The sequence below is a fragment of the Rhinolophus hipposideros genome (genome assembly GCF_964194185.1).
Source record: "Rhinolophus hipposideros genome assembly, chromosome: 1".
NCBI classification, from domain to species: Eukaryota; Metazoa; Chordata; class Mammalia; order Chiroptera; family Rhinolophidae; genus Rhinolophus; species Rhinolophus hipposideros.
This window is the reverse complement of record NC_138047.1, coordinates 4583404-4605872: the sequence shown is the minus strand read 5'-3', so window position 1 is coordinate 4605872 and position 22469 is coordinate 4583404. Positions and strand designations below refer to the sequence as shown.

At 43.9% G+C, this 22469-nt stretch overlaps 2 protein-coding genes across 4 annotated transcripts in view; both read left to right on the top strand.

The window, feature by feature from the left end:
• The window catches only part of CAMK1D (calcium/calmodulin dependent protein kinase ID), a 425678-nt gene that overhangs the window by 113484 nt on the left and 289725 nt on the right, over positions 1 to 22469 (top strand). The window lies entirely within an intron of this gene.
• On the top strand, positions 700 to 1101 carry LOC308498795 (large ribosomal subunit protein uL29-like). The gene has a single exon (XM_081051436.1). The coding sequence runs from the start codon at positions 705 to 707 to the stop codon at positions 1074 to 1076; it is 372 nt and encodes a 123-aa protein (XP_080907562.1). The 5' UTR covers positions 700 to 704; the 3' UTR covers positions 1077 to 1101.

Sequence of the window (22469 nt, the reverse complement as noted above, 5' to 3'; positions counted from 1 at the left end):
GGACTGTTCATTTGCCAGGTCCATCCTTTTCTCCTTTGGAGCTCATCTTTCCTGCAAGAGGGTATTGGCTTTGCTGGCTCAATGTGCTTTCATAATGTTGGCATCTCCACACTCTGCTCCTTGGCATAGCTGCCTCAGTGCTGCACAGTTGCCCATTCAGTGTATTTGTGTGTGTGCATGCACGTGTGTGCATGTGTGTACATGTGTGTGCATGTGTATGTGTATATGTGGGTGTATGCATGTATATGAGGTTTGATAAAAATATGGTAAATGTTTAAATTAAAAAAATTATTACAGTAAAAGACACACTGCCACTAATCTCCCTCAAAAGACTCCCCCTCGCTTCAAACACACTTATCCCATCGTTCTCGCCACTTTCTAAAGCAGTTCTGGAAGTCCTCTTTCGTGAGTGTCTTTAGTTGTGCTGTCCTGGCTGCCTCCATGTCCTGAATCATTTTGACTTTGGGAAAGAGCCAGAAGTCTCTCGGTGCCAGATCCAGTAAATAAGGTGGATCAGGATACACCGTACTCTTTTTATTTGACAGAAATTGCCATTTACCAGAAGTGGTGTGTGACATGGAGCCTTCTGTTGTGATCACAAAATACAGTGAATGCTGCTGCCGAGTGCCATCCAATGGAAGGCAGGGATCTTCAATACAGGAAACGGCACATCAAACCTTAGTAACAGGGTTTTTTGTGCAGCCATGGCCAAGATTAAGGCCCGACACCTTCGCGGCAAGAAGAAGGAGGAGCTGCTGAAACAGCTGGACGACCTGAAGGTGGAACTGTCCCAGCTACGCGTCGCCAAAGTGACTGGTGGCGCAGCCTCCAAGCTCTCCAAGATCCGAGTTGTTCGTAAATCCATCGCCCGTGTTCTCACCGTCATTAACCAGACTCAGAAAGAGAACCTCAGGAAATTCTACAAGGGCAAGAAGTATAAGCCCTTGGATCTTCGGCCCAAGAAAACGCGTGCCATGCGCCGCCGGCTCAACAAACACGAAGAGAACCTGAAGACCAAGAAGCAGCAGCGGAAGGAGCGGCTGTACCCACTGCGGAAGTATGCGGTCAAGGCCTGAGCATCACAGCATCAATAAAGCACAAACTGGCTGAAAAAACAAACAAACAAAAAAACCTTAGTAACAGTGTGTGACATGTTTTGTTTAACTGTGCAGTCAGTCGGGTGTGAGCTATGGTTGAGAGAAGGTGTGTTTTAAAGTGTGCCATAAATCATCCTCCACCATGACAACGCTCCTTGTCACATATTGCTTCTGGTATACGGCAGTTTCTGTCAAATCAAAACATTACGGTATCTGATGGACACGTGTCCCATTTGGGAGACCACCTCAGGGATGATGTAGATGCCTGATCACTGCACTGTACACCTAAAGCTGAACAATAATGAATGCCAACTATAATTATATATATATGTATATATGTATGTATATACTTACAAGAGGCGGAGTACAGCATTAGGAATAGAGACAGTAGAAATGTGATGGCTCAGTGCGATGTCCGAGAGATAATGGATGGGGGAGGGGGGTTCACACAGTGTGAGGGATATAAATGATAAACGTCTAAGTATTACTTTGTCTTGTGCACCTGAAACTAAAAAGAACAGTACCAAAAAAAAAAACATTACGGGTGTCCTCATCTACCTCGTTCACTGGATCTGGCACCGTGCGACTTCTGGCTCTTCTCCAAAGTCAAAATGATTCAGGACATCGTACATATATATGTGTATATATGTATGTGCACACATGTATGCATGTGTGTATGCTGCTGGTATCCAGGGAGGAGTGCTTGCTTCTCTCCCCACCCACTCAGCCAGGTGGCTGCATATAATGTATTTAAATACATGCAATGAGATGCGTGAACCAAAAACAACTCTGGGAGTTGTGTTACAGCCCAGGAGCAGGTTCCTCCTCAGGCGTGTGTCACAGCTGTCTGGCAGCCAGGGCTACCTTGAACAAGGAAAGGCAGCTAGGCAGAAGGGCGGGAAGGAGAGAAAGGAGGCATTGGCAAACATGAAAGAAAGAGCAGGCTGGTGGGGAAAGGGGGAAACATGTGGGAGTAGAGATCTTATCACAAGACAGAAAATTCAAGTTAGGCCGCCTTTAGCTGGGCTGGCTCCACCCTTTGTGGATAAGTGCGTTTGATGGACGATCAACTGACAGTGATGACTTAGTCCTGATATGTGTGTTGTGTTTCCGAACAAAACAGTCTTTTCTCCTTTCCTTTGTTGTTTGGGCCAGTTTTCAGAGTTAGGGCTTTGGACTCCTGCAGAGTAGTCTGTAGGGTGGGACATCATATGTGAATGTTTTTTTCTTGAAGTCCTGCTTTGTAGTGATGTCCAAGCCACAGTGTTGAAAGTCCAAGTTCCTAAGCAGGCCGTCTGGCCTTAGGATGGTAGGCATTGTCCTAGGAGACTTGGAGTTCCTGTGTGAGGATATCGGGCTGGCTTTGACTCAGCATGGAGCCTCCAAGGGTCCTGCTTTCCTGCATGAGCTGAGGCATGGCCCTCAGGGAGAGACCCTGAGCATATTACCCAGTCAGAAAGGCTAGATTTGTGATCCTCTGGGAACATGTCCTATCAGAGACACTGATGGTCACTTTGTCCCTTTTTCTTGTCTCCCCAGCTCCACAGGAGGTGGCTGCTCACCCAGGTCTCCTCGAGTTCTGCAGTGCACAACCTGGGGTCATCTGACCCTGCCCTCTGGCCACATGCCCTGTGATCTCTCCTGAGGGTCGGCTTCAAAGGGAAGGCAGAGTAGTCAGGGACCATTGTCACCTTGGTTTTAGTGTTTTTTTTTTAAATTGCTGTTTATTTTTGAGGAGCTTTGTGGTCATTATTAGTCCCATCATATCCTGATTGGTGCAAAAGCAGTGAGAATGGGGGAAGTCTCGGTGATCAGAGGTGTGTGATTGTAGTGGAGCGAAAGTGGAACTTGGTGGCGAGGCTGGCCACTGGCATCGCTTTGGACATGAGAACAGATGAACTCCCAAGAGCTTTCAAAAATTGAACTTATAAGCAGAGAGCTTCTGGACCTCTTTTCTCTCAAGAGTGCCAAGGAAGTGAACGTTCTTCTGTAACACCCAGAGTGGGGCAAAAATACAGAGCTCATTAGGCTGGCTCTGTAATTTTTAAGGCAATAAAACTGTGGTGTGGATAGCTTCTCAAAGGTGGATCAAAGGCTTCCAAATGTTCTGGTGTCAGGAAGACTGGTCTCTGCTTTCCGGAGGGAACTTTTCCTGGCCCAGTGGTCCATCTGGCGACTCCCTGGCCCACAGGAAGTAAATTTTGCTCTTCACAAGCAGTGTCTGCCCCTTATGGCTTACTCAGCACGCCTGCACAACAAAGAATACCAAATAGTGAAAGCAAGTGGGCCAGCACTCGTGTCTGTTTTACGAGCATTTAATTACACTTCCCAAGGTGAGGTTGGGTCTCTTCTTTGCTTTGTGGCTTTATCACCGTTTGGCTTTCATAAAGGCCAGGACTACATGCTGTGGCGTGCACCAGATACTAACAAAACAGAGCAGAGAAGGGCTGATCCCACAGAACAAGTGGTTTTGGACAGCTGCCTCCCTTTCCTCCTCCTCCCCCATTCCAGCCCTCTTCATGTCATATGTATATGAAAATCTACCATGTCCCCCAAAAGAAGGGGTATCCTAGAATTCATTCTTTTGTACGAGAGTCAGAGATTGAAAGAAAGGGAAATCTAGGTTGATTCCTGGCTCCACCACATGCTAAATGTGTGAGGATTGCCAAGCTACCTAACTTCTCAAGTCTTTATCTTCTAATAATGGGTGTATTTTGCTGATCTAGCTTGCTTCTGGGGTTGCTGTGAAGATCAGAAGAGATAAGGTATGAGCAAGTGATTGGGAAGTTTAAGATTCTCTGCACACTGTAAAGGAGTCAGTGGAAGGATCCAGGTCCTCTGTCTCATGCTCAGATATCAGTCAGGTAGGGTGGTACCTGACTATTTTGCGTAACATTGTATTCTTAGTTCCTAGCACACTGCTCGATAAATGTTTGTGGAATTATTGGAAGGGGACAAGAAAACAGTCTTTTGCTAGTCCCCCATATAACTGCAGACCTGAGAACATTTTTCAAATTAACTATACTAATTAATAGACGAAATGATTTATTAGATTGTATGTTACAATGATGAATGCCTCATTAAAAAATGTAAGGATAGCAAAAGAGTTGAAATCAAGAGCTGCTCCCCCATGTTCGCTGGAGCATTATTCACAATGGCCATGACATGGAAACTATCCAACTGTCCATTGACAGATGAATGGATAAGACAACGTGGCATATTTATAAATGGAACATTATTCAGCCTTAAAGAAGGAGACCCTGCCATTTGTAACAACATGGATGAACATGGAGAACATCAGACTAAGTGAAATAAGCCAGTTCCAAAAGGAGAAATACTGCATGATTCCACTTACATAAAATATCTAGAATAATCAATCTTATAGATTCAGAGAACAGAATGGTGGTTGCCAGACGCTGGGGAGAGGAGGAAACGGGGAGTTAGTTTTCAGTGGATATAAAGCTTTAGTAATGCAAGATAAATAAGTCCTAGAGATCGCTATACAACTTAGTTCCTTTGGTTAAAAATATGATGCCCTTTAAAACACTTTAAGAGGATAGATCTCATATTAAGTCGGCTTACTGAAAGAACAACAGACAAACAAACAAACAAACCCAAAGACTCAAGGGGGAAAAAAAATCTTTCCACCATATCTACCTGACTCAATAATGTGATGCTAAGTATATATACTGCTTATAGTGTTTGTTTTTTTAAAAAATTTGTTTAAAAAGAAAAACAGTTTTTAAAGATAGTTGATGACATTTCTGAAAGATTTTGAAAACTTCGCCGCTGCTCTTGGTGCCTTACGGTCTACAGGAAGCACAACCTGGACTTTTCTGGCAGCCCTTCTTATGATTCATTGCTCCGATGGGTAGTGTGTGGAATTCATCCCTCCAGCTGATGCACACAGTGGAGAAAAACCTAGAGGCTAAGAAAACCATGGAAGCCCTGGACCAGAGGAAACAGGGTTTCCTCTGTCCTGAGAAACGAGAGGCACCCAGTACCCCTTCTCCTTTTAGTTTCTGTTAATCAGGTGGGGGAAGGCTTACCCTCAGCAAGATGAAGCTCTTTGTGCCTAAAAGGGACCTCACCTGCTGGTTTCCCCTCATCTCCCACTAAAATCAGGAAATCCTACTGATTCTTTTCCAGGAATGACAGGAGGAGTGGGTGGTGTAGGAGAATAAGCCCAGCAGCCGCTTGCTGGCCAGGGGGCACCCAGAGGAAAGGAAGCTTTTTCAGAATTGCAGAGGCACTCTATATGGGCTAATGGCACCTGAGATTGCAGTTTCTCGAGAACTCCCTGCCAGGTCCCCCTTAATTCATGCTGTTTACCCTCATCTAGGCCCCTATTGATATTCCTGATTCTTTTATTTATCTCTTATTGATTTCCTGCTGTATCTCCACATAAGCAATTTGTCTTTCCTGCCTCCAGTGGTGGCTCATTTTGATCCTTCCTATAAATGTAGATACTTTTCAAGACTCTTCTAGTGATGCCCCTCTTTTCTCTATAGACAGTCTTCCTCATTCACCTCATCTGTGCCTCCAGCCTCTCCCATCCTGATGAGTCCAAACTGTTCTCACACATCAGAATCTCGGGAGATTGTAAAAGACAGTCCTGGGTCCAGTTCCCAGCATGGTTCTGTAAAGCCTGGGGTAGGATCGAGACATTGGAATTTTTAACAAGCATCCCAAGTCACTTTAAGAAACTCTTGTTGACCTTTAATGAATAGCCAGATATTTCTCCAGCAAAAATGGGTTTATGGTGGTGGGGGGTGAGGGAGAGGACAAAGAATCGCAATTCAGGGCACGTGGTCTGAGGGCAAACCACACACAAGCCCAGAGAAACTAAGGAGAGGAAGGCTCTTTTGTGGACTTGGGAGGGGCTGTTGTAAACGAAGAGTCCTTTGGAGGAAACTGGAAGTTCAAAATATAGAGGCTTCTCGTTGGCTGAGTCATGGCGGTCTCCCATTGGCTGAGCTGTTACTGGGTGAAGAGGATCTTTTCTCTTCCCGCTGAGGCAATGAAATAGTGTCACTTCCTGTCAGGGATGCAGGTAAGTGTCTTCCACTTGGGGTGAGTGGTGTGCAGGGAGTGACAGGTGCGTGAGAATTCTCTCTTCTATAGCTCCTGACTCCACTTCAAATGAGGTTTCTGTGTATTAATGTTCACAAACTCCAGGATGGTAATTCCCAAATCCCAATCTAGTTTGCTGCCTGCCCTCAGTGAGAAATTCTCATTTCCAACTCTGTGCTATTTCATGCCGTATGTTTTTCTGGTACCTCAGATGAATCTTTCCCAATGTAAACCCGTCATTACTTACAATAGTTAAAAGGTGGAAACAACTCAAACATCCATTGACTGGAAGGGAGTGGGGATGGGGAGTTAGTGTTTAACGTGGGACAGAATTTCAGTTTTGTAAGGTGAAGTGTTCTGGAAGTGGACGGTGGTGATGGTGGCGTTACCATGTGAATGTACTTAGTGCCACTGAATTGCACACTTAGAAATGGTTACAATGGTACATTTTATGTTATATATATTCTACCACAATTTTAAAAAAGCAAACACATTTCTCTCCCCCACCCCCAACTAATCTTCCTCTCTTGAAGTCCATGTTTAGTTGATATAACCCCTGATGGAGCTGGAAGGAACCCACCTAACTTAGTTTCTGCATTTACACCAGCGTGATAATTGAAAAAAGGAATGTCCTTTGTCTTTAGACTCTCTAAGAATAATAAAGGAAAGTGAGCTCATCAGAAATAGTAACATTTCGGGAAGGTTGTTACCCCCATCCCCTGCGCCCCACCACCTTGCCCAATCTGGATGCCTGAGTTGGCAGTTCATCTTTGAAGAGGGGTGGGGGCACATAGGCTGTGACCATTCACATCTTGTTATTTTCTGAGTTGCACGAAGGCATCTCAGAAGAGGAAGCAGCATGAGCCATGTCTTGAGGGGTCTCCTGCGGGGTCTCTGCTCCCGCTCCCCACATAAGAATGCAGGATGTGGCTAGGCCAAAAAGGAACACCCACGGAGCCATAGGGAGGGAAGTCATACCACTGTGGTCTCACTGGAGGCTGGGCTTACACGACGTGCGACCTGCTGTCTGCTTTGCTGCCAACCGACCAACTCTCCTCGACTCTCCTTCACTCTCCTCCACTCTCCTCGGCTTCCCTCCATAGCCGCGGCAGTTATATCAGTGGCCAATGGCTCAAGGGTTACAACTGATGGCCAACTAGCCACAGCTGATAGCCATGGCTATCTAATAACCGAGCCAGCACCTTTCCACGTGAGGCTGAGAGCCTGGAAACTACTCTTTTGGGCTCTGTCCCCACACTCCACCCCTACAGGGTCTCGCCTCATAATCTACGCGACAAGCGTCTTCCGCAAGGGTTCCTCTGCCATATTAGCCTAACAGCACCTTATTTAACTCCCTATAGTCCACAGTCATTCGCCAGGTCCCATCTGGTTTCTTGACAGGCCATACTGCGGAGTTAAAGGGACTGTGAGTTGGCCTCAAGTATGTGCCTTCTCCAATTCCAATATTGTACGACCAATCTCCTCCTGCCCTCCTGGCAGGCGGTACTGTCACACTGTAACCATGCGCCAGGGCTGTGGCAACACTTGAGGAGGGTGGTGAGCATGCCCACGTGTCACTGCTTTCACCACCGGATCTGGAGACGGAACTCTCCTATCAACATCTGTAAGCTGAGGCCATGTAGCACGTCCACCCCTAGAATATACTCCGGAACGGGGGAGACATAAACCTTGTACGTACGAGGGGGAAGCCTTCCTATACCCAGTGGTAAGGAAACAGCTTTTACAGTCACAGTCTTTCCCCCATAGCCATCAATGCAGATTGCTGGTCCGGGGAACAGTTCTGGGTTCCCATAAATGAGACTGCAGTCTGCGCCAGTGTCAACTAGGGCCAAAACTCTCTGCACATTAGAAGGGGACCAATGTATGGACAGTTCCACATGGGGCCTCCGGTCCCTGCTCGTCCCCTCTGACCGGGTACCTTGGCCCCGCCCTTAATCAAGCTGAAAGGAGTCTGCCTCAAGCGGAGGCATAAAGTCCTGGAGGGACACGGGTCGTGCTTTCCCAGACTTCTCCTTTTGGCTTCGGAATTGCTGTTCCGGACGCAACTGTTTCCAAAGTTCCAGCAGCAGTGCATTGGGTTGTCGGTCTATTTTCTCTTGATCAACCCCTGCCGCCACGAGATCACTCCACATCTGTGCGTGTGTTACTCTCTGAGGCCCGTGACCTGGCCCCTTTACCTTTGGTTTGGGCTTCCAGGTCTCAACTGCGCGGACCTCCTGTCTTAACTTTCTTCGCCTCCGGCTTTCAACATCCCCTAGGGTGGCCATGGCAGTTGTAACTTCATGGATCTGTCGCCCTACATAAAGTGTTAGGATCCAAAAGCACTCACAGGTGCAGTATCCAAAACCAGATCTCTCATGCTGGCTGTAAAAAGCTCGTCATCCGGCCCCTGCATATTAGGGTTGAAAATAGCATGTCTCATACCCATTTCACGGATGATTTGCATGAATTCTGTATATGACTGCCATTGACTCACAGTGTCTGGCAGCTCGCCAGCCTGTCCCCATACGTGCGTACCACAGCAGTGAGCCACTCCATTGGAGAGTGGTTGCCCTGGTCCTGGGTCAACCTATGGCTGTTCTATAACCTTTGTCGCAGGGATAGATGCACTGTCACAAAGGCTAGCTTTTCCATCTCGCCTGGGGAGCAGAGAATGTTGTCTGCTCCCTCATCCCATAAACGTAGCAGCCAAGCCGAGACTGGCTCTCCAGGGCGCTGTCGGTACCGCCTCCCCAGCTCCTGCAACTCAGTGGGAGTGTAAGGGGTGTAGGTTGTGAACTCAGTCACAGCCTGGTTACCGGCAGCAACGCCCCCGTGGCCCAAAGGTTGCTCACGTTTTACCCTTTGCTTCAAAATTGGCCGGGCTTGGGGGTTGGGAGCCACATTGTCTCCACTCTCTTCCTCTGCCTCTACCTCAGAGTCTCCATTGTGGGGCCCCTCTTCTAGCAGGCGGACCCGAGCTTCCAGCGCTTCCCACCGGGACACCTAGTCCAGCACCTGGGCCATTTCATTAAGCGCATTTTCCATGTTGAGACTCAAGGCCGTGAGGAACATCCAGCCCACGCGGCCGGCTGTAGCCTTCTCCTCCTCTGGCAACCGCTCAGCCAGAGCCTGCAGGGCCCTCTCCACGCTGGCCGGAGAGCCATCCATGTCCTCCCACCCCACCTTGGGGGTCCAGCTCCTGAGAACAGTGGCCACCGGACATCACACACTGTGTGGAGGCCACACGTCCTCCTGCCCAGAGTCAGACTCCATTCCTACCTGGTCGAAATCCTGCTCACAGTGCCAGGTGTCTGAGTGGGTGGAGGCCTCCACGGAAGATATCCACAAGCCTCGGAGCCTAAGGCCGCAGCAGATCACCAAAATAAGGGCAACGCCTTCCATGGCCAAGAAGGTGGTGTGCCAGCTGGAGGCTTGAGTCTCCCAGGCAGACCGCGCCTCCCGTTCCCGGTGTCGCTCCTCATGGGCCTCCCGAAGCTGGGCTCTCACACGCACAAACCGCTCCACCATGCTTCCGTAGGTTTTGGCCGGCACCATACCCTGCTTTCGAAACTGAGCTTTTATACGTGTAAACTGCTCCAGTACATTCCTTAGAGTTTCGGCCGACACCATACCCTGCTCGCTGCGCCATTTGTCGTGCGGGGTCTCCTGTGGGGTCTCTGCTCCCGCTCCCCACATAAGAACGCAGGACATGGTGAGGCCAAAAAGGAACACCCACGGAGCCATAGGTAGGGAAGTTATACCACTATGGTCTCACTGGAGGCTGGGTTTACACGACGTGCGACCTGCTGTCCGCTTTGCTGTCAACTGACCGACTCTCCTCCACTCTCCTTGGCTTCCCTCCGTAGCCACAGCAGTTATATCAGTGGCCAATGGCTCAATGGTTACAGCTGATGGCCAACCAGCCACAGCTGACGGCCGTCTACTACCCGAGCCAGCACCTTTCCATGTGAGGCCAAGAGCCTGAAACGCTCTTTTGGGCTCTGTTCCCACAAGCCAAAATTCAGAGGCTGGAGACAGCCTTCATTTGGGGCATTGGTACTCTTTCTATTCAGCTACTGCTCCTGGAAAGAGCCCGGGGCCAGAGGCATCACCTGCCTTTGGTGAGGGTGCCCATGCTACTACCTTGAGCGCAGCACACAACACAGCCATTTCCTGACCAGGAATCCCACTGTTGGAGGGAAAGGATTGGAGACCCGTATTTGACCAAACCAGTGTGGTTTTATCATTATATGAGGGAACATGGGTTGTCAGCTTCCTTTGGATGTGAATTTGCATGTCTTCATGCAGATGGGGCAATGGCAATGTATTCTTCCAGAACTTTGAGGTTTTAGAATGTGACTCCCAAATGACTATTGTCTAAAAACTGACTCTAGCAAAGCCTGGCCACTGCACTAATCACACTGTAGTTTTTCCTCCATTCACCCCGGACTTTGTCACTCTTGGTGGTTCAGAAGTAGCCACTGGGCACCGGCTGAATTCCCCCAAGGCCCGGGTTACACAGACCAGCCCTCCAGGCTCTCTGGCTGGATGCGTATTTTCATTTGGGAGTTGGGATTGTGAAAATTACCTTCTGTGTTGTTGCCTGCTTCCCTAATTGTAGGAAGGAAATGCCCTTAGACTTTCAAACAGAAATTGTATAATAGGTAGATAAAATCTGAATATGAACCCCAACTCTAGCTTTTAGCATAAACATGTCTTGTCGACTTGAGCTCAGAGAGCCACAGTGCTCAGTTCAAGATGGTTTGGGAAGCTGTGAGTGCTTTTTGAAGCCATCTCCAAATCTGTCATAAGATCTCATTTAATCATTTCCTATTATCTACCATAAAAGTGCTCCTTCATCAACAAGTACATCTGAGACTTGAGTGTGTTTTTACTAAGGTGGCTACACACGAGTGAAGCAGAACGGGACCACTTGCCAGGAGGAGGGTGGCCCTGGTTTTTACACCAGTTGCCAGTGCAGCCTCTGGGACCACTCATTAATTCAGTCTTTCCCTAGAGTCACCAATGGCCTGAGATGGCAATCTGGCCACCCCTGAATGAATTAGAGGATGCTGGATGCAGTCGGGACACAAACGTACAAGCTTGGCATTTTCTATGCATCTATTCTGCTGGGAAGACAGTGGAAATGAATGCAAATGAATGCAGACTGACAATCCTGACAAGCTGTGAGAAGCCTTAATTCAGCAGTGTGCACACAATTGATTTCTCATTCCTTAGAGGTGATCCCTGCTCTCTGCTAGGAAATGGAGACCGAAGGAGGGAAAGGCTTTGCAAAAGACCCGGTTTCTGAAGCAGGATGGTTTGACCTTCACGTTTCAGCCCCTCAGCACTTACACAGTGCGCATGATTTTAATGTGCATTTGGTGGTCTGCTTTGTCATAAATAAGCTCCAGCTTTTCTTTACTGGCACAGTCGTCCTCCCTGACCTGCGATTTCAGTGACCCACAGTCATCCATGTTCTGAAAATATTAAATAGAAAATTCCAGAAGTAAACAATTCATGAGTTTTAAATTGTGTGCTATTCTGAGTTGCATGATGAAATCTTGTGGCATCCCGCTCTGTCTTAGCCATATATACCAGTATATGAACCATCCCTTTGTCCAGCATTTCCACACTGCACATGCTCCTCACGCATTAGTCACTCAGGAACCATCTCGGTTATCAGATGGACATCACGGTGCTGGTGTTCAAGTCACTCTTATTTTACTTAGTAATGACCCCAAAGCTCAAGAGGAGTGATGCTGGCAATGCAGATATGCCAAAGAGAAGCATAAACCCCTTTTAGAAAGGATATGTATGCATAAGAAAAAACAGAGGGTGCAAAAAATGTATACATGTTTTAAGAAAGGAAAAAACTGTATTAAAATTGTAATCCTCAGTATATACCAATAACAAAAGATGACTACAATCACGTTGGACTCCTGCAATTACAAGAGGTGCTCAAAGTGGTTCCCATCAGCGTCCAGACACGTCTGATTATGGTGAACTACTGCTTGAGCAACGTTGACCAAAGTGTCCACTTGTGTACATTTTTTTGGCATTCTCTGTCTCTCTCTCTCTGTCTCTCTGTCTCTCTCTATCTCTCTGCATCTATCCATCCATATATCTATATCTATATATCTATATCTATATCTATATCTATATCGTCTATCTATCTATCTATCTATCTATCTATCTATCTATCTATCTATCTATCTATTGGGATTGCCAAAAAATATATACACATGACTTGTATTCATCTTTTGTTATTGGTATATAGTATTACAATTTTAATACATTTTTTTCTTAAAATGTGTATACTTTTTTTGCGATATATATACGTATATATATGGTTTGGTGCTCCCCGTGGTTTCAGTCATCCAGTGGACCCCAGCTGTGGTGTTGGAATATGTACCCTGTGGATAAGGAGTGGCTAAGGTATATGTAGGTGGCAGTGAATCTAGGTTTTGGAATTGAACATCTCCCTTTCTCAGCCTTAATGGACTCTCACTGAAATGCTCTAGTCAGTTTAGTTATTAATACCTGGTAGGGCTTAGAGGCTAGTGGTTTTCATCTGTCGGTACAAATTAGAATCTCCTAGGGGAGTTTTAAAAATGACATGTACCTGGGCCCTATTCCAAGCCAGTTGGATCAGAATCTCTGGGTGGTTCCCAGAATTGGTATTTTAAAAAAATCAACTCCTTGGGTGATAGGAGTTGATTTTTGTGTAATAGTACAGAGAACCCTAGGGTTACACAGAAGGATCCATATTTCTGGATTGGCACAGTGACATGTTTCCACCGTGTGATGTGGATCATAAGAATGGGCTGTCTACAGGTTCTCACCAAGCCAGCAGCATCTCTGAGCAGTGTGTGGTGTGGCGATCCCTGGATCTGTGCTATTAAGGAGCTGCCTGAGTTCACTCGCGGTTTGTGTGTTGTCTCTCAGTATCCTTATCTGTGAAATGGGGACAATGATACCTATCCTGTGTCCTCACTGTGCTATTGGACAAGAACTAACGAACTCCTACAGGCATGGGAAAGCACACTAGAAAATACGATAAAGTGCTGTGGTAAAGGAAGCTGTCATTATTCTCTGGCTCCGCAGGTTTAATAAAAGACTAGTACATTGTAACTCTGTCCAACGCCTTGGCTTATGCCTTGAGAGCACAATTAAGTATCAAAATGTGTCGACTCACGAGACTATGTATAAAACCCTTTCCAAAAGAGGGACACAGATGAATGGAACTGGATACCTTTGGGACTCAGTTGGAATCAATCAAGACCCAAGAAAGCGCTGCCTTAAGCTGCCTCTGGTTGCAGACACCTTTAAGTTTCCAGTGCCTGCTCCACCAAAAGCCCATTTTTTTTGCGCTTTCCCATAGGTAGATTTGGGGCTCCTTACTGGAGCTGTGAATAAATGCAGCACGTCTTTATTTTAGTAGATAGGCTTCATTTTGGCTTTCAGGATTTAGATCCCTTGGTTGCCACTGTCGTGTCTTCTCATTTCCTCTTGCCCCTTTGTAGATGTCTTTGAGACTGGAAGTAGGTGTGCTGCAGTGGACAGACCATCCGTGTGTTTTGTTAAACCTAGGGGAAAGGTTGTGCTCATAAAAGCTCACTGAAGCTCATATGGGTGTTTGCTTATTTCTGAGGCAAAAGTGTCCTGGTCCAGGTGACTTCAGTGTGTTCAGAGAGTTCAAGGGGAAAAACAAGCAGACCGTGTGGGGCTCATGTTGACAGTTCCCGTAGCACAGGGACCAGCTCGAACATGCTTTGTTTAACTTTGCTTCGGCTGTTTTCCTTTCCTGAACAGAAATCAACAGTGCAGACCTCAAAGAATACAGTCAGGGTCGTGTGTCATCCCATCATGCGTATCAAGGGCTTGGAGTTACTGCCCAGGTTAGGCCCCGAAGAGGAACTTCAAATGGGAATGCATGATTGTCAGTTCCCCAAACAAGTGTTTCTGGCTGCAGCCACCTAGCTGGGGGTTTTGTTGGCTTTATTTGCTGGGCTTTTATTTTTCTGCCTCTTGGAGGTTTTTTTCTTGTGAATGCTCTCCACAAAGAGGTGTTAGGCTAGCCGGTGGAATAACTGGATTCAGCGGCCATGGGGAAGTCGTCATGCCAGGCTGTGAGTTCTTGGGATGGGACATAAATCATGAGTGCCTGTGCAGAAGAAGGCAAGGTTACTGCTTGGATTTCTGTGCTAATTGCTAGTTAACTAAGTCATGTGACGGATGGCAGACCCACAAAGGAAGGCCTGTTAGGACTATGTGAGCTTCTTGAAGGCAGGGCCTGTGGCTTCTTCATAAAAAGTGCTTAATGAATGTTTGCTGAACTGATGACGCATTATTCTCCATTCAAAGTGAAACCTCAAAGTAGTGAAACCTCAAATGATGGATGTGGTTGTATTTCCTTGTTTGTCGTCAGTGTTTAAATCTAACATTTGTTCATCTCTTTGTCTGCCTGACTGCAGTGGTGGGCTGTGCTTGATGCTAATCGCCTGATCAATTATGCCGTCTCCACACAGGCGTTTGTCACTGTGCTGTCCTGGAGAGAACAGAGTTTCCCTGGGTTGTTATCGTGAGGTAATGACATAATGGATCCGAAAGTGCTTTTCAGCTGGAGAGCAGTACGGAAATATTATGGTTTTGTTAATGCTAATACTAATCCCAATTAGTTGTTTCATCAGGCTGCTCTCATTATGAGGCAAGGGGGAGATAGGACACATTTTGGATTGTCAGCACCAGGGTAACCCTGCATGCTCATATACTGCTTATATTCAGCACACTATTCATTATTATGCAAATTTGGCCGCAGTTTCGGTCTACCTTGGATCACATCTGGAGTGTTTGCATCAATAAACAAAAATTTATCGTGATGGAAATAATAATGTCTGTTGAGTTCTAGTCTACCATGTGCTAGCTGCTGCACTGTGTGTTCACGTTATGTAACCAATTCCCACAGGATACAGTGAAGGCGGAGTGTTACTTGCTTTTTACAGATAAGAAAACTGAAGTTGTCTCAAGTCGTAAAGGAAGTACTATGTGGGGCCGGCAGGATTTCAACTCATCGGTCTGTCTGCCTTGCTTGGAAGCCTATATTATTCATGATAATGTAATAATGTTAACAGTTTAGCCCAGTTGGCTCTCTGGCATGGCTTTAACAAAGAGCGTTAGACTACCATCAGCTTCAGTCAAAGCCGGCTTCAGCTTGAGGGGAGAAGCTATTATTCACTTTTCCTACTCAGTAAGAAATGCCTAACAGTGCCTGGTACCGAGCTAATGCCCGGTGTTTATTGGAATGTGTTTATATCCCCCTCTTACAAAATGCTTTTAAAGTCATCTATAGTAAAAATCACTCCTTTGGTGTACCGTTTATGAGTTCCGCCCAATACCTTGAGTCATGTAACCAGCACCACAGTCAAGATATGGAACATTTCTTTCACCTGCTTTGGAGTCAGACCGTCCCTCCAGCCCTAATCCTTGGCAACCTTTCCTGATAGTTCACTTTCCCTGCAGTTTTTCTCTCCAGAGTAGAACATACATGGAATCATACAGTATGTAGCCTTCTTTCGTTGAGCACAATCCTTGTCATTATGTGTATCAGTTGTTTGCACCTGTTTATTTCTGAGGATTGTGCCATCATATGATATCCTACAGTTTGAGCCATGCACCAGTTTGAAGGGCTTTGGGGTTGTTTCCAGTTTGGGTGATTATGAATATAGTTGTTATAAGCATTTGCATATAGGTTTCTGTGTAAACATGTTTTCATTTATGTTGGGTAAGTGCCCAAAAGTGGGATTGCTGGGTACTATGGTAAATGTATGTTTAACTTTATCAGAAACTGCTAAGCTGTTTTTCAAAGTGTCTATATTTTATATGCCCATTAGCAGTGTATGATGGTTCCAATTGTTCTACATTCTTGCTACCTCTTGGTATTGTTAAGTTTTTAAAAAACTGTTTTAGCCATACTGATATGTATTAGCCATACTAATATGACATACAGACATGTCTCACTGTATGTTTAATTTGCAGTACCCTAGGACCAAATGATTTTGAGCATCTTTTCGTGCTTATTTACCATCTGTATATCTTTGGTGGCATGTTTGTTCATATCTTTGAGATAGTATTTTATCACTTGAATACAATTTAAAAGCCTTACACCAAAAGATTCCCTTACTGTCTCCTCTTTATATTATAGTTATATGTATTATATCTACATATATTAAAAACCCCATTTAATTGTTGCTTTTGCTAGTCATTCTAACTACAAAGAACTTAAGCAGATAAATAAGCTGTCATATTATCCAGATATTTACCATTTCTTTAGCGTTCTTTTCATTCTTGAAGTTCCAAGGTAGAGCACATCTTCTGGTATTGAATTCTCTTTATTTTTCCTTCACTGAGAATGTCTTCATTCTTCCTTTATTCCTAGATATGGATATGGATATGGATATGGAATTTAGAATTCTTTCAAGATGTTTTACTGCTGTCTTCACCTTTCATTATTTCTGTTGAGAAATTTGTGTTCATTCTAATTGCTGTTTTCCTCTATATGTGATATATTGATTTTCTCTGGCTGCTTCCAAATTTTTTGCTTTATCTTTGGTTTTCAGCAATTTGATTATTATAATTTATTTTGTTTGTGGTTTGATGAGCTTCTTGAATCTATAAATTTATGTCTTTAACCATATTTAGTAAGTCTTCTGCCATTCTTTCTTTAGACATTTTTTGTGAACCAGTCTTTTTTTTCTCATTTTGGGACTGTAGTAACATGAATATTAGACCTTTTGATATTGTCCCATAAGTTCCTAAGACTCTGTTTATTTTTTCTTAATCTTTTTTCTCTGTCCTTCAGATTCAATAATTTTGATCAGTCTTTCTTCACGTTTATTGACTCTTTTCTCTGTCATTTACCTCCTGTTATTTCATGAATCGAGTGAAGTAAAAAATTCAATTATTGTGTTTTTCAAGTCTAAAATGTCCTTTTAGTAATTTTTGCTTTTCTCTGAGAACGTCTCTTTTACTATTAATTTCAACAGTGTTCACACTTATTCATGAAGCATGACCATAACAACTGCTTTAAAGTTTTTGTCTGATAATTTCAACATCTGGGTCATCGAGGGTTGGACCTATTGATTGTGTTGCCCCCACCTCCCTTTTTTTTGTTACATCAAATCATTTTATATTATCTTCTGGATATTTTGAATATTATGTTGTGAGACTCTAGGTCCTATTAAAATTTGCTGGAGAATGATTTCTTTCTTTATTATCTTCTTCCACTGTACAGTGTCTTGATTTGACCCACCTTTGGATCACAGCCAAGAGTTAAATGAGGAAAATTTTATCCAGGAAATTCACCAATGTATGTTTCTTCATGTTTCCTCATGCCTCTCAATCTATCTGATATTGTTTGCTTTTCAGAGTCCTTGAGAAGTTGGATTTTGTATTCTGTGCAGAGATTTTACTTGTAGTTAGCGGGAGACAGGCTTTTGTAGTCTTACTGCTGTCTCCTGGGCCATTCCCACACCTAACAGCAGCACACTGTTTGACATTTGATTTCTTTTCTTAATAATTTATCGTGGAGGTAATAGTAATGCTATTAATAGTGACAATAAAACAGCAGTTATTGAATGTTCTAAGTGCCAGGCACTGTTCTTAGTATTATACATATATTTCCCCTGTTAGGTAGTATTACTGACATTTTTCAGATGATGGTACTGCATTAGAGAAATCACATAACTCACCCAAGGTCACACAGCTACTCCATGGAGGGGCTTCTGAGGTTGTCTGGTTCAAAAGTCCTTACACATAACTACTATTATATAATGACAATGACAAGCTAGAAAACTGCTATAGAGATAAATGTACAAATCACCTTCAGAATGAAGCACATCACATTTAGATGCTAAGTTAACAGATATATTCATTCTGTGTGTAGGAAATCTGGGGAAAGTCAGGTGACTTGCCGGAGAGGAGGCATAAGATTCTCTAGTACAGACACGGGGTGTTTTCAATGACAACAGCTGTGTCCTCCAGAAAGTAGAGTGCATTTCTAGCCAGTGAATCTTGGAATGATAGAATCATAGGAGATTAGAGCAGGAAGAGACTCACAAGGTCTAATTTCCCTTCCTGATTTTATAAATCATACATCATGATGTATCAGAAAGCGTCACATAAAAGGTAAAAAGATACATGAATGCCAGTGTTCTCCATAATGAAACAGTTCTAGAGAGCTAAAGGGATGAAATCCTCATCTTCATTACCATCATCATCGCTGCATTTATATGGCAGAAATGTCCGAGGCTCTTTGCAGAGCACATCTCTGATGCTTTAAATAACCTTGCAAATTAGGTATTATAGTCCCCATTTTTTTTCATATGAACAAACAAATTGGCAGAAATAATGGGTCACTTGCCCAACCAAGGTCACACACTTGGGTCAAGGTTCATTCACGCTTCTTTACTGAGTACTTCCTACTTGTGAGTATTTGCCAGATACTAATCATATGTGTAATTACCATGTAATGTATTGTCCCAATTTGGACACTTTTTCCCTGAGTGAAAGGGAGTCTAGCAGTAATTATACTGGGACTGTCCTAGGCAAACTGGGACAAAGTGTCACCTTTGCGACACTTTGAGCCTTTATTCCCAGATTGCATAACTTACATTTGCCATTGTTTGTTTGATTTAGATGATATAAAATGCTGTAGAGGGCCGGTGTCCATGAATGTGTGTTACTGGATCTGTCGGTCTTTTTTCTAAGGCTGTTGGAGATGAAACAAACAGAGCTGGGCATTTCTTTATGCAGGGACTTACAAATTTTGCTTATTATTGCTAAGCAAGAAAGGCCATCCTTTAAGCAAATATAATTTTAAAAAATATGAGTGCTGTGAAAAGTCATGAAGAAAGCCCTTAAGACTATATATATATATATATATATATATATATATATATATATATATATGTGTGTGTATATATATATACACATCTATATATATACACGCATATATATGTAGTGGTACCTGGGTTTCCGAACGTAATCTGTTCTGGAAGACCGTTCGAGTTCTGAAACGTTTGAAAACAGCCGACAGCTAGGCCTCAGGATCTTGCACTTAGTGGAAGCCGTGTGACATGTTCAACTTCCGAGGAGTGTTGGAAAACCAAAGCATTTACTTCCAGGCTTACGGCATTCATAAACTGAAATATTTGTCAATGGAGATGTTTGAAAACTGAGGTACTGCTGTATTTTAAAGACTTCTCTAGAGCAAGGTCTACATTAACTTTCAGGATGAATATGATTAAATATGGAAGAGAACAGACAAGATATCATTCCCCCTATATTGTACTGAGGTGAAGGAAGATCCATTGTCACGTGTTTCATTGAGGTAAGGCTTTGGAAACGCAAATAATTAAATGTAGAATTTTCTCTTATGTACTCATGAAGAAGATATTTAGCCAACTGGTCATGATGTATCCAGCTGAGTAATGTGCCTTATACACATAAGCACATAGTGCTTATTGCAGTCTTAGGGAAAGTAATTGTAGGTGTCCCTGTTGTGTGTATGGGGAAAGAGAAGCTCTGGGTGGTTAAGTGACTGCCCCAAAATGTCACGGCTCAGAAGTGCTGGTGTGGGGACTTAGATCAAGGGCTGGCTGGCTCCAGAGGCTGTGTGCTTCTGCGCACAGCTCCATAATGAACTGGGAGGTGGCTGGCACCTGCACAAGGAACAGCATTAAGGCCCTCCCTTCACACCGTGGGTGGGAGATTGGGCAGGTCCGTCTCCCAGGTGACCGTGAATGTCTTATTGGGGGAAAGTGCTGGACTGAATTATCCCAGTGTTGTGAATGCCTGGACCTTGCGCAAGTTGCTCTAGCTTTCTTGACCTCCATTTCCTTTTCTGGGAAATGAGGGGATTGAACTTGATGATCTCTGTGGCTCTTTTGAGTCTAATAGTTTGTGATCTAAAATTGATTGCAGGCTCCATTCAGCATGGTAGACATTCTGGTGGGAAAATACTGCTCACTGATTTGAATGCTTATAGTTTAAGTTTGTGCAACTTAACATATGGAGAAGCACAAAAGTCTTGCTGTGATTTTTTTACAGGACTAGGGATGATTAACAGGGATTCTTGTGGGGAGACGGTAGTTCTCATGTGCTTTTTGCCAAGAACCATTTTTGTGTATTCATTTTGTGCCCCCCTTCCACCTTTCTGCCTTGCAATCCCAAATTTCCTTCCTTCTCTTCCATCATTAGTCTGGAGACTGAGGTGATCAGAAGTCTGAGGCTGTCCAGGATGAAATAATTAGAGTAGTAGCTTAAAGGATCCTAAATGGGAGCTACCCCAGCATTCTTGCTTTGGACATCGGTGGTGAGACCATCACAAATTGATGATGAACGACCGCTACTGGTTTTTCTTCAGAAGTCTGTGGTGTATATTAGAGACTCAGTCAGGCAAAAAGCAAGGCTCCCCTCAGCAACCTGCCCAGGGTGCATTCATTTTCCTTTCTGCCACGTGCTGAAATGAGATAACGGTTGCCAGGGATGCATGGAAATTATTGACACCAGAAGGTTCCCTGCCCTGGGTCTTCCTTATCTGTATGCATCACATTTGCTTAAACATATTGTCTGTGGGTAAAGTCCAATTATTTGGAACCAAGTTACTAATGATAAACAGAATGAGTACAGTGTCTGCCTTTGTGAGTCCTTGTGGAGCAGGGGAGACTCCAGGGAATCGTCAGAATGGAAGAAATAAAAGGAAACATTTTGTATAGAATAGCATGCTGGGGCATTCTTTAAAGACATCTTCCATGTTCAAATGATAAATTATAGAATGCAGAGTAATTATAACTGAGAAATAAGGCTTAAAATTGCTGTCACTTGACATTGCTTTCTCTCTCTTTGGTTCCTAGAAATAATATTTTCATAATATTAGCTGGGTCGCTCACAAACTGAAAAGTGACTTTTACTGGTGTTTCTCATGGAGTGGCTGATGTGGCAAATAATTGCTAAGTGATGAGTGGGAATAGTAACTGAGACCAGGGAACTGATGATGAGGCAAAGGAGATATTCTGTCTCCAATTACAAAGATTTAGAATCTAGGAGTCAGGGAACTCTGTCATACTGTGTTTCCCTGAAAATAAGACCTAGCTAGACAATCAGCTCTAATGCGTCTTTTGGAGCAAAAATTAATATAAGACCCGGTCTTATAGTAAAATAAGACCGGGTCTTATGATATGATATGATATGATATGGTATATACCAGGTCTTATATTAATTTTTGCTCCAAAAGACGCATTAGAGCTGATTGTCCAGCTAGGTCTTATTTTCGGGGAAACACAGTAGTTCATTTCTACAAGGTCGTAATCCAGCTCTGCCCAGTAAAGGATATTTAATACACTCCACATCGGGGAGCTTTGGCCAGGTTAGTCCTTTATTTCCACTTGATAACACCCTCCCTTTGTAGATTATTGAGCAATTAAATCATCCCTAGAATAGAAACAAATTTAATTTTTTCCTTTCATAACTGGGTTTCTTTTTCTTAATCTGAGAGAGCACCTTGCCCTTTTCCTTCTGTGTTGTTTAGGTTTTGTAAAAATATGCTGTCCTTATTCATTCGTTCAACAGATATATATTGATCACTTGGCCAAAAGAGCCATATTTAATTCTTTGCATTTTATTTTTAAGACTGACTTTTCTGAGTGCATCTCTGTTTGTTGGCTGTGGTTGGTATTTCCCCACTCTGCTACCTCTCTCTTGCATTATCTGGTGGTGAGATCATTGGCATGGAAGGAAGGATGTCATATACCTTGTTCCCTGAAAATGCGGCCTAGTCGGACAATCAGCTCTAATGCATCTGTTGGAGCAAAAATTAATATAAGACCCGGTATTATATTACATTACATTATATTATATTGTATTATATTAAAGACCTGTCTTATGTTGTAGTAAAATAAGACCGGGTCTTATATTAATTTTTGCTCCAAAAGATGCATTAGAACTGATGGTCTGACTAGGTCTGATTTTGGGGGAAACATAGTACCCTTCCGGATATCATCTCCTGGTCATTATTTCTTAGTAAGATGCAATGCTCCTTCACAGAAAGATCAGTCATGAGTTTATCCTTTTAAAAGCCTGATTTTCAGGCACTGAATTTCCAACTGTATTTTATATACCATCACAATGTACTTATTTGAGCTCTGCTGTTTAGATAAAGTTTTCCATGCTTCTTCAGTCCTCACTGCCATGATTTTAATGGCTCTGTATTGTTGCATTGATCCACCTTTCCTCTCA